The sequence below is a fragment of the Ochlerotatus camptorhynchus genome, unplaced genomic scaffold (genome assembly GCF_037179485.1).
Source record: "Ochlerotatus camptorhynchus isolate MF236.1 unplaced genomic scaffold, CSIRO-AGI_Acam_v1.1 ptg000209l, whole genome shotgun sequence".
Lineage (NCBI taxonomy): Eukaryota > Metazoa > Arthropoda > Insecta > Diptera > Culicidae > Ochlerotatus > Ochlerotatus camptorhynchus.
Window position 1 is genome coordinate 995,615 of NW_027040699.1, and position 12,708 is coordinate 1,008,322.

Sequence of the window (12,708 nt, forward strand, 5' to 3'; positions counted from 1 at the left end):
CCATCCAAAATGGAACAACCCGGAAGAGTCCCGAGCAAAATGCGTGTCGATTCATGTTGACATGACTGGTTCTCGGCAATTTGGTTGAACCTGTTGGCAATCTGGACGGGAAAACCCGAAATGTTCCTGAAAGGGTGACCTAGAGATCCGTGATTTTTTGTAAATTGTGCAGTCATGAGCATAGAAGCAATACGTTGACTACGCCTGTGAGCTCTAGAAATTTTCAGCCGTTAAATTTCGCTCCATTTTTTCTCGACTTTTGTGAAGTTGTAATTAGATTTCGCATGTGCTCCCGGTCCAGAAATTTGTGACATCGCGAGTGATAGTTTTTAACTTCAGTTTATTTATGCGTTGTATGAATTTATGGGCGGTCGATCCGTGTTCGCATCAAAGAGATGCAAATTGCCACTTCCACTTGGAGCAATTGACTATATTAGACCAGAGAATTGATCCCCGTAAGGCGGGTCTATGATCGCAACTACTACATCAAACGTGACAGAGCTGCTTGCAAAGGATTCACTTGGACTGATTTGGTGAGATTGTTCCTTTTTTTCTTCTTTTATCTAGGGAAAATGACGGCTTCGGCATGACAGACAATTTTCGGCAACCCAAATTGAATCGCTAATTTCATTGGATTTTCTCACGAAAACACTTCCCTGAATGCATTCAAACGATCCTTTAGGCTCTCACTAGAGAAGTTTGGAGCTTTGTAAAAGCGTTTCAAAACAGTTTTTGACAATTATTTCGACTGAAATTGTTTGAGCAGCTGACAGCGAAAGATTGGAAACAAACCAATACTGCATATGCGTGCGTTCCTGAGAGAAAAAGGCTATAGAAAGATGGTCGCTGCTTAGGTTGCCGAGAATACGTAAATTCCCCTATTTAAACTTAATTTCTATGAATCCGTAGCATTTGGAATCATTTGATACGGATGAGACTTAACTTTTATTTGTTTACATTATATTTCAATCAGTAAATGCATCCTATTAAATACGTGCCATCTACAAAGCAGGAAGTGTACACGCAGTACCAATATACATTTTATATCGGTACTACGTGTATGCGGGGCTTGTTGTAAGTGAAAGTAACCTCGGAATTGACGTGAGTGACCAGTCATTCTGAAATGGGTAACTGAATCTCAACAGAGGTATCACCTTTCAACTTCCGAGCTAAAATTGCAAACATTTTTCTTCCATAAAAAACACTGCCGGACAGTGGAAGTAGGATTGTATATACATACATACATACATACATACATACATACATAGGACTACGTCTGTGATCTCTATATGGGGGTACACGTTGTGAAAACTAAAAATGGATCATGTAACGAAATTATGAAAGATTTTGAACGTTAATAACTCAGCTGCTCCTGGACCAATTTCAATCATTTTATCACCAATCGATCAGAAATATATTGACTGCTAAAGTGGTAAATGTCAAGCATTGTTCAAAAGCGTGGAAATAACTAACAAATCCACCAATTACGTACAAGCATATACTTACCTTACCAATCAGGCTAAGGCCTTGTTGTCCTCTGCTGTCCGAGAAGTCGTCTCCACTCTACTTGATCCATCGCCACAGTTCGCCAGCCTCGTAGTCTGCGAAGGGTCCGCAGGTCACCTTCTACTTGTCGATCCACCTTGCCCGCTGCGCGCCTCTTCTTCTTGTTCCTGTTGGGTCGCTTTCTATAACCATTTTCTCTGGGTCGTCGTGCGGCATTCATACGACGTGCCCAGCCCACCGTAGTCGCCCAATTTTTGCAATGTGGACGATGGATGGTTCTCCCAGCAGCTGGTGCAATTCGTGGTTCATTCGCCTCCTCCACGTTCCGTCATCCATCTGCACTCCACCGTACATGGTACGCAACACCTTCCGTTCGAAAACACCAAGGGCGCGTTGGTCCTCCACGAGCATAGTCCAGGTCTCGTGGCCGTAAAGGACCACCGGTCTAATCAGCGTCTTGTAGACAGTCAACTTCGTGCGGCGGCGAATTTTATTCGACCGGAGCGTCCTCCGGAGTCCAAAGTAGGTACGATTCCCTGCCATAATGCGTCTTTGAATTTCTCTGCTGGTATCATTTTCGGCGGTCCAATCCGTCTAGCTTCAGCCTTCAGTCTGATGTACGTTTCCGCTATCATCTCAAAGTTCCTTGCCATAATGTCAATGTCATCGGCGAAGCCAAGGAGCTGGATATCGTGCCACTCGTGTCTATCCCAGCTCTTCTGATCACACCTTCTAACGCGATGTTGAACAGCAGACACGGAAGTCCATCACCCTGCCGTAACCCCCTTCGAGATTCAAAGGGACTCGAGAGTGTCCCCGATACTCGAACAACGCACATCACTCGATCCATCGTCGCCTTGACCAATCGCGTCAGTTTATCCGGAAGTCCGTACTTGTGCATAATCTGCAATAGCTGATCTCGATCGATTGTGTCGTATGCGGATTTGAAATCGATGAACAAATGATGTGTGGGCACGTTGTATTCGCGGCATTCCTGCAGAACCTGCCGAATCGTGAAAATTTGGTCCGTGGTAGCTGGGGCACCCATGAATCCCACCTGGTATTGCCCCACAAATTCTCTTGCATATGGTGACAGACGGCGGCATAGAATTTGGGAGAGTACCTTGTAGGCGGCGCTCAGCAGTGTGATCGCGTGGTAGTTGCAGCAATCGAACTTGTCGCCCTTTTTGTAGATTGGGCATACGACACCTTCCATCCACTACTTCGGTAATATCTCCTCCTCCCAAATCGTGGCAATTACCCAGTGCAGCGCTCTAGCCAGTGCTTCACCACCGTATTTTAATAGCTCACTTGGTAGTTGATCTACACCAGTTGCTTTGTTGTTCTTCAGCCGACCGATCTCCTCCTCAACTTCTTGAAGATCAGGGACCGGTAGCCTGTCGTCTTCTGCGCGTGCTCCAAGGTCTGTTTCCGTGCCACCTTCGTTTTCTGCTGCTTCACCGTTGAGGTGCTCGTCATAGTACTGCTTCTACCTCTCAATCACCTCACACTCGTTCGTGAGAAGGTTACCGTCCAAGTCCTTGCACATATCGGCTTGCGGCACGTATCCTTTGCGCAAACTATTTAGCTTCTCGTAGAACTTCCGTGTGTCGTTTACGCGGTACAGATTTTCCATCGCCTCGCGATCTCGGTCTTCCTGCTGACGCTTCTTCCTTCGGAAAACCGAGTTTTGTCTGTTCCGCGCTTGTTTGTATCGCTCTACATTCAATCTCGTGCGGTGTTGCAGCATTCTCGCCCGTGCTGCATTCTTCTCCTCTACTAACAGTTTGCATTCTCCGTCAAACCAGTCATTTCTTCGGTCCGGGATTGCAGTACCTAGTGCCACTGCAGCAGTACTACCTATGGCTGAACGGATGTCCCTCCAGCCATCTTCAAGAGAAGCTGCGCCAAGCTGCTCATCCGTGGGTAGTGCAACTTCCAGCTGATGCGTGTAGTCCTGGGCAACTCCGGCGTCCCGGAGTTGCTCAATTTTGGGTCGCGGCGTTCGACTTCGACGTGTGTTATGCACCGTCGAGAGTTTTGAGCGCATGCATACTGCAACTAGGTAGTGGTCCGAATCTATGTTCGCACTGCGGTACGTGCGGACGTTGATAATGTCGGAGAAGAATTTCCCGTCGATTAGAACGTGATCGATTTGGATTTCTGTGTGTTGGTCAGGTGATCTCCAGGTGGCTTTGTGGATATCCTTGCGGGGGAAAAAGGTACTTCGAACTACCATACCCCGGGAGGCTGCAAAGTTCACGCATCGTTGGCCGTTGTCGTTCGAAACGGCATGCAGGCTGTTTGGCCCGATTGCCGGTCTATACATTGCCTCCCGTCCTACCTGAGCGTTCATGTCGCCGATGACAATTTTGACGTCCCGTTTTGAACAGCCGTCGTACACCTGCTCCAGCTGCGCATAGAACGCTTCTTTCTCGTCGTCGGGTCTCCCTTCGTGTTGGCAGTGCACGTTGATGATGCTGTAGTTGAAGAAACGGCCCTTAATCCTCAACTTGCACATCTTCGCGTTGATCGGCTGCCAACCAATCACGCGTTGGCGCATCTTACCCAGCACTACAAAGCCGGTTCCCAGCTCGTTGGTGATGCACAGCTCTGGTAGAAAGTAGCCGCTCGATGCCCGCTTTTCCATACCTTTTGTCCCGTCCTGCAAAGTTCCTGCAGTGCTACGACTTCGAAGTTGCGTGGTTGAAGTTCGCCATAGATTAACCTATCGCAACCCGGGAAGCCGAGCGATTTGCAGTTCCATGTTCCGAGTTTCCAATCGTAGTCCTTATTTCGTCGCGTAGGTCAGTGCCGATTGTTCCGATCCGTATTTCTTTCTTCGGTATTTGCAACTTTGTTTTTTTTTTCAGGGCGGCTTGTTGGGCCTGCCCCAACCCCCTGTCTCGCCGGAGGACCATCGTGCACAGCTCTGTTTAGAGTCCCACGCTGGCACTAGGACGGTGATCAGCCGCTCCTAACATGGAGAACAGACGCCGTTTTGAGCCGCACCTCCATGGTGAGCAGACGCTCAGGTTTGGTGAAGCATTTCCTCTATCACCGTACTATGGTTACCGCGCCAGTGTTCGCGTCGCACCTCTTCACTTTGCTATTGCCGGACTGGCAACATTGCCCAGACTACGCCACCCAGCTGTGTCCATGTTTCAGCTGGTAGTCTTTTGTTATCATATGACTCGAGGAGGCGTGAAGTAGGAACTTGTGACCAGGGCTAGGTATTCCGCTCCTTCCAGGTTGTCAACTCACCATTTTGTAGCCCATGCCCACGTACATGCATATGCTGCTTCCCCAACACAGTCATCAGAGAATTCTCGATGAACATTTCAAATGGTCCTATCTGCTTTGATCGATTCTCTTCACTTTCTCTTTTCATAACCACTGCTATGCATACAGATTTCGCGCTAATTCTACCACATAGTTTGATAAAGGAGGTTGTTATCTAGCACCCAAAACGTCAAATACAACAGGGAAAGGTTTTGCAGCTGCGTTATTGACGAAAGAGAAAGTCGATGAAGAGAATCGATCAAAGCAGATAGGACCCTTTGAAATGTTTATCTAGAATTGTTAGTGGCATTCGCCTCCGATCTTCGGGTGTGTGCAAATAGGGAGGATTCAATTGCGTAACATTTTGCACACTCATCGCTATATTTAGAACCACGCGCCCCCAAAGACCACACAAAATGTTCTACAGAGGTGTAATCTTGTAACCAAACTTGAAAGCAGGGGAGCAGGGTTTCGTTAATAACTCGACGGCAAACACATTCATTGATACGTTTGTTGTTCTTGATGATTGAAGAGCATAGCAGAAATAGTGCGAAATAGGTTAGTGAAGCCATGGTCATCAAAAGAGGAAATCGATGAAGAGAATTTACTTTCACCCCTCTGCTTCTAAGCTCATTAATTCAGTCGTCGTCATAGCAATGAAAACTAGCATCGCACTGCTTCTGGTTCTTGGGTTACACTTGTTGGTTGCAATTCTGCTGTTCGACATTTTCGAAGGACCACAAAAAAACATGAAATTGCACTATTTTCTAGGGATGCCTAAAAGTCCAATTATTCGATTAACGATTAATCGTAGAGATTTTTCCATTTAAATATTTATCCGCGTAACCGACATCCCTTCTAATGTCTACTACTGATTTAGCGCAGTAGAGAAAATAAATAAAAGTACTAATTTATCTGAACAGGCATAGAGAAGAACCATGACGTGAAGCAGGATCATAAATTCGCCGAAAAAAGTGTTAAGCGTCTGTCTGCTAAAGGCTAAGATTTGCCAACTTGTTGAAAGAAGGAGTTTAAAGAGAAAAACTAAAAAAGAGAGGAGCTTTAGCTGGGTGGACACTGATATTCTATTGGCCGTTTCTATACAACACATAATTAAGCGTGGAAAGCCACAGCAGATGAAGTGTATGATAAAATACCCAAAATGGGTGAGGAATGATTTTCTAGCTTACGAAAAATGATTATTTATCATGTCCGATTAACAACCGACAAAACCGTAAAAAGGGGCGGAACCTACGCTGATATGACCATAATTGTTGCTTTCGTCAATACAGTAGCTGACCGAAGATCCTCCCATTTGATGGTATCGTTAGCATCTAGTGTTTCGTTCAATGTCCAGTGCCGTATTATTTATTGAATCGCATCACAGGCTTTCCCTGTGGTATCTTTGCATCGCTCAGGTGAATCACATTTCATCGTCATTATTATCTTCAACATTTTGAAGACGACAACTATGACTCGCCGCTCAAATTCCTATTCCTACACAAAACACAAGCTCCTGCTGCAGTTGATAAATAACATTTATTATATAAGACCACGTAGTCCTATGTCACCATTGCGTACAACCCCATAGTCCTTGTAGTTTTTATTTTCTAAAATTTATACAATTATGAGCATAGAGGGAATATGTCATCACCACATCGATTCTACGCCCAGATGGTCAGAAAAAAGGTCTTGTGGATATACGGAATGGGGCCTCCCTTAGCTCAGTCGGTAAAGTCACAGCTACAAAGCAAGACCATGCTGGAGGTGGCTGGGTTCAATTCCCGGTCCCAGTCTAGGAATTTTCCGGGTTGGAAAATTTCTCGACTTCCCTGGGCATAGAAGTATGATTGGACTTGCCATACAATTATACCAAAGCAAAAATGGTACAGGCATCGAAAGCTCTCAATTAATAACTGTGGAAGTGCATCTGGAACACTAAGTTGAGAGCACGCAATAAGCTAATATGCGATATGCAATAAGCTTGAAATGCGAAGAAGAAGAAGAAGAAGAAGAAGAAGAAGAAGGATATCCGGAATAACCGGGAAGAGAAAATGGTCCATTCCTTTAACCCATAAAAACCCGGAACCAAACTTTTTATTTTCAAAAATTTGTATCCCATCCACAGGACCTCTTTTAGGCCATCAGCGAAAGCAAGTTTTTTTTCAGATTGCATATTTTTAGATAAAACCTTCACGAGGTTATTTTCTAGACCCAATGCATTTGGGGAAACAAACTTTGTTCGAATAATACGCTAACACAAAAATTACAAAATTATTCAAAAAATCTTCCGGCGACCACATTACAGAATCGGTTCATGTCACGAAATATTGCAAACTCTGCATACTTTTCATGCAAATCTGTAACACAATCATACATTTCCCGGTTGGGTGCAAGGATTGAAGGCAAAGCCTTCTTGCGTTGATTGTTTATGGCTTTATCGAACGTGTCTTTGAAACAATCTACAGCATCTCCTCCACTCTATATTCTTGACGATGTGTCAGCCCGACTCCTCACTTCTAAAACCACCCCTCTCATCCTCAAAAGCAAACAAAAAACCGCGGACAGGTCGCAGCCGTCCGAGAAAAGTGTCGTGTGCTATTTTCGGACCAGGAGAAAAATGACGATATGAGCTAAAAATAGAAAACCCCTCCTTAATGGCCCACGGTTGTTTATTTTGAAAATGTCTATACGATCCAACTCGGTCTGAAAAAGGTGTGGATAATTTTATTCGCGATGAATAATTTCTGCCGCGAACCGAGTTTCCCGTTGTTGTGCTATACCCTCATACCTATACCTACATCGGAATAACACGAGTTGCAAATTACGTAAAAGCAATTTAAATGAGGCAGAAATGCGGTAATGCGGGGTTGTTTGTGTTGCTCCACACTCGGCTATAGAGAGGCAGAATATTACTGCATCGGTCAAGTGTCAGCAAATTAAACAGCAACACAAACCACTCGCATTCATCCTCGGTGTGGACAGGTTGACGAGGATGTTTTTTTTTCTTCAGTTTTTGCCGGTCGAGTGCGGTGCCATTTAAAAGTAGTAAAACTATGCAAAGGATGCTCTCGTTAGGGGAAGTATTGTCACTATTCCCGTCGTTATGCGAGAAATGTTGAACTTTATTGAAAAATAATTATTTGCTCAATGCTCTCAATGTAATCCCAGTACTGTTGACCTAGTTTGCACCTGTTGGTCGTTTACCTGTCATCATCGACGAGCAACAAGTTCGCCTCCGCAAAACGAGTGACACCGCTGCAAAGTTACTCATCACAGTAGGTCATTCCACAAGTCACATACTTTTGACCACATTTTTGCACCAATAAACATTTTTCCGAGCGTAACCAAAGTAAAAAAAAGCAGCTATCGACTGCATCTCTTCAACCTCAGGTGCGCGAACGTACATGTGCAAATCATCACCAAAGTCACGGAAAGGATAAACGATTTCTAAGCTCGTTCGTTCATTCGTTCAAAGTTGCTAGCACCTCCAATTAATTAGCTGTATTCAATTTAAATTCCATTGCCCGAGACAAATGCTACCTGGCTTGACTCGGTGGACTGTTCGGAGAAAAATGGGGTCCTATTTATAAATGATAGATTTCCCGTTATTTTGCGCCATCCAATCGCTCATCACTCATCCAAGTGTGCCAATGCAAATGTCCTCCCGGTGTGATCGGGACGGGAGCTGGATCCAAGTGTGCCAAATTTTAAACAAAATTCAAATAGTTTGCCATGCTCCGCCATTTTTAATAACAAGCTTCCCGCTTGCTTTTCCAACGGATCGCCGTCGGAATAGCACCCGTTTGGATGCCGCCAAGGGAGAGTAAAAATAATTTTTCACACCGCGCGTTGATGGAAGCGAATATCTGACGCTGAGTTGAGGGAGGGACTACTTTGAAAGTGGAAAACATTGGTATCTATCTTTCCTACCTGTTTAATTTATCGCCATGATGGTTAGCACACGGCACACAGCAGCGTGGTTGATGTGGATCTTTCAAATCGAGAACGAGTGCTTGGAGATAGTAGGAAAAAAATATTCATCAATACTTTCCTCCGCCCACAACCGCAATTATCGGAAAAATGTGTTTGTATACGCTATAAATACCGAAATGATGTGATAATTGACATATTGGTTGTATTTTGTTCTACTGATTTTGCGTCTGGATAAGAATATGTTTAGCAAAATTTCTTAAAGTTAAGGCTTTAAGCAATACTAACATTTAAAACTAACAAAAATGACACTGCAACACGCAGTTTTAAAGACCTACCCGAAGTGTACCTCCTTACCATCATTGTATCGATTCTGACACCGGGTTGACAGTGAATGGCCCGCCGCAAAATTTTAAAATCCAGATCCTTGTAAATTTTTCTAAGCCCCAAACTCTTGAACATTTTTCAAACCTGACATCTAAAATATTTCTCTTTTATTTTTGTAAAGTTTAAAGTCCCAGAAACTTTAAATTTTGTTGTTTGCCCAAGATAAATGTTTTTCAAAAACATTGGATTCCTATTTTAAAATACATTTTTTTTTAATCGAAGCAAATACACCCCAAGTAGCGAAAAAATAAACGAATTTCACATTTTATCGCTCATAATTCCACAAAACTTCGCATAATAGGGTGTCGTTTCAATGATGACAAATTAATTCCTTAATATTCCTTGATTTTCCAACCGTTTCCTGAAAAAACAGTGTAGAAGTGATAGTAATAAAGGAAGTCCAAAAATCACGTGAATCTACACTCAAAATAATCTACACGTTGAAGCTACGTGAAAAATCACGTAAGCTCTCAATTTTTCCTCTCCTCTAAATTTTACGTGACTCACGTAGAATGTATGTGATGTCCCTAGAATTTCACATGGAGTTCCTTTTTAACACACCTACATAATCAATGAAATGTACGTGATTTTCCCATAACACTGAGTCTATGTTCATTTCACGTAAAGCTTATGTGATTTCAACATCTAAAAAAAAGAGTGGTACGTACACTCAGAGCGCTGCAAATCATGGCAGCACCATGATGTGCTTTTGTTCGGTATTCGGTAGTGGCAAGATGTAAGTATAACTATATGGATTATTTTATTCTATTTAACAAAAACAAACTGTCTGTTTCATTGTGCTCAACAGAATGATGTCAAGCTGTCCATCAGTTTCTTCCTCTAAGGAAAAAAATATCTCGGCTCATCTCTATGATCGTCCAGATTGTTTGTGCTGTGTATCGAATGAATATTTAAAAAATCAATGTGGTCTATTAAGAATATTTGAATAAATTAAAGAAATATTATTAAATTATACAATTATGAATACAGCAAAGATTGTATCTACATATTAAAGAAATATTTGTACAAACAGTGTCAAAATATTGATACTAGAATCCTCCAATGAATGTCACAAACCAAATCACGTAGCTTCTATAATCCTGTGACGGATAAGCTTCATGAAATGAGTGCCACTACATGAGAATCACGTAGCTCTTATGTGAAAAAAACGATGGAAAAAATCTAGATACGTATGTTTTCACGTAGCAATTACGTGAAAATTTTTCTGAGTGTACAGTTTTTCTACTGTGCATTACTGTAAAATTATAACTTTATGGTTGGATTACTAAGTAAATTATAAAACTCGTCATTTCAGGGCCCGAGGAAAACAACCCGCGATACCCGTTAGAGATGTCTTGGTGAGCCGAGATCTCGAATATTTGAATTTAATTTATGTGTTTTTAAAACGGATAGATCTGAGGATTTAGTAGTTAGTGTCATCTTTTTTTTTTTTTTTTTTTCCTTTGTGTTCCCGTAAGTCGGAACAAACACCGTTCTTTTCAGTTGCTGACTTAGCAGCTTTAAAGCTGTAATTTATTAAATTATATAATTAGGATCAAATTCAAGGTAAGTAAATTAATCTAATCTTACATTTTCGGTATTATTCTTCCTTTTATCTCCTGATCTTCGGTTAACCTAGGAAGGACGAGTCCAAAATAATCTACAGGCAAGTACAAATCAATTAAGGTCCATTTTAGGTTAACAATTGAATGACAATAGGGTAAGTATTAATTTTCAGGTAACATACCTCGTAATCATTAATTTTCCACTCACTGCGTGGCACTATTATAGCGGACTTTTAATAATTAGCGATCTGTATAAAAAATCTATTAATAATCAATTACTTATAACTAATAAACTCACTTAAAACCTACGGATATTCAATTCACTTAACTAAATTTACAAAGAACTTATGCAGAAGTGCAAAACAATTCAAAGCTGCTCACTATTCGATGTCTATGTATTGTTTACTACCTCTGTCATTCCGTTCACTTTATCCGGCATTGGCGTTTCGCTCGCGAGGGTTCGGTCAGTTGGTTCACCAACAACTCGCCGCAACGAGGGGTATCGGCGACATTCCCCGACCCGTGAACCACTTCCGTATCCGCAGCGACTTTTTCTGTCCTCTTGTCGTTGCACTTAACGTCCAGAACTGCTAGCTTCACCGCAGGTCTAGCGAACACTCCCCTAGCTGTCTGCACCGTAGCACGCCTCACCTGCCCGGATTTGTCCGGAAAGGTCTCCAAAATACGTCCACGCTCCCATCGATTCCTCGAATGCTCGTCGACTATCACGACTAGATCGCCAGGTTCCAGCGGCTTTACCGCCTCGAACCATTTCGTTCGCCTCGTTAGCATCGGGAGATATTCCCGCACCCATCTGCGCCAGAATTCATCCACGATGTGCTGCGCAAGCTTCCAGCTGTCTCGCAGGATGTTTCCGTTTACAGGATCGGTTGCTGGTTGCTTGATGCCGGTTGATCCGTACAGCAGAAAGTGGTTTGGCGTGAGTGCCTCTTCGTCTGGTGCTTCCAAGGGAACGTAGGTCAGTGGACGGGAGTTGACAATAGCTTCCGCATCCAACATAATCGTCTCCAACACCTCGTCGCTCGGATGTCGTGGACTATCCAGAATAGCCTTCATCGCCACCTTCACGGACTTGACCATACGCTCCCATGGTCCTCCCATGTGCGGAGCTGCCGGAACGTTGAAATGCCACTTGGTATTTGCATTGGTGAATGTGGCGGCGCAGTCCTCGATGATGTTCTGGATCCTCTGTTTCTCCTCTGATAACTGGCGATTGGCACCAACAAAGTTTGTGCCATTGTCCGAAAATACCTCCAACGGTGCTCCCCGTCTGGCTACAAATCTCCTGAACGCCATAACGCAGGCGATCGATAAAAGACTGTGGACCAGCTCTAGGTGGACAGCCCGTATAGTGAGACAGGTGAATAGACAGATCCACCTTTTCACCACGCTGCGACCCACTTTGACTTCGAAAGGCCCCATGTAATCCACGCCGACGTACGTGAACGGCCGAATAAATGGTGTTAGGCGTACCCTCGGCAGTGGCCCCATCAGTGGTGGCACAGGAACTGCTTTCTTGACCTTGCAGTGCTGACAACTTCGGCTAACTTTTCGTACCAGCACCCGAAGGTTGGGTATGTAGAACTCCTGCCGTAGTTCATTACAGACTGTTTCTCCGTTGGCGTGCAGGAACCGTTGGTGAAAGGAATCCACCAAAAGGAAAGTGATACGATGATCTCTTGGCAGCACAACGGGATGTTTCGCCGCGTATGGAATGTGCGGTGCGCATCCGATTCGACCTCCTACCCGAACGACCCCGTTTTCATCCAAAAATGGAACCAGCGAGTGCAGTGAACTTCGTTTTCCAACGCTGTGACCATTTGTTAGCTCGTGAACCTCCTCCGAATACGCCTGCGCTTGAGCCTGGCGCCAAAGTGTCTCCTTTGCTTTTACGAAATCATCTCGATCGAGGCCTTGCCGTCGACTTTCTCCGTACATAGTTTGCTTCCAGATCCTTACCGCACGGTGAACGTTGGCCATCGTTCGGACTAGACGACTCCATCTCGAAAAGCGT

The 12,708-nt window shown here is 43.8% G+C and overlaps 1 protein-coding gene across 1 annotated transcript; it reads right to left on the bottom strand.

Moving 5' to 3' along the window:
- Nucleotides 1–11,096: 11,096 nt before the first annotated feature.
- LOC135703105 (uncharacterized) lies at nt 11,097–12,674 on the bottom strand. The gene has a single exon (XM_065224208.1). The coding sequence runs from the start codon at nt 12,672–12,674 to the stop codon at nt 11,097–11,099; it is 1,578 nt and encodes a 525-aa protein (XP_065080280.1).
- Between the last annotated feature and the right edge of the window lie 34 nt (nt 12,675–12,708).

Excerpts from the sequence above, each read along its gene's own strand:
- LOC135703105 (XM_065224208.1), bottom strand. The coding sequence starts at position 12,674 with ATGGCCAACGTTCACCGTGCGGTAAGGATCTGGAAGCAAACTATGTAC.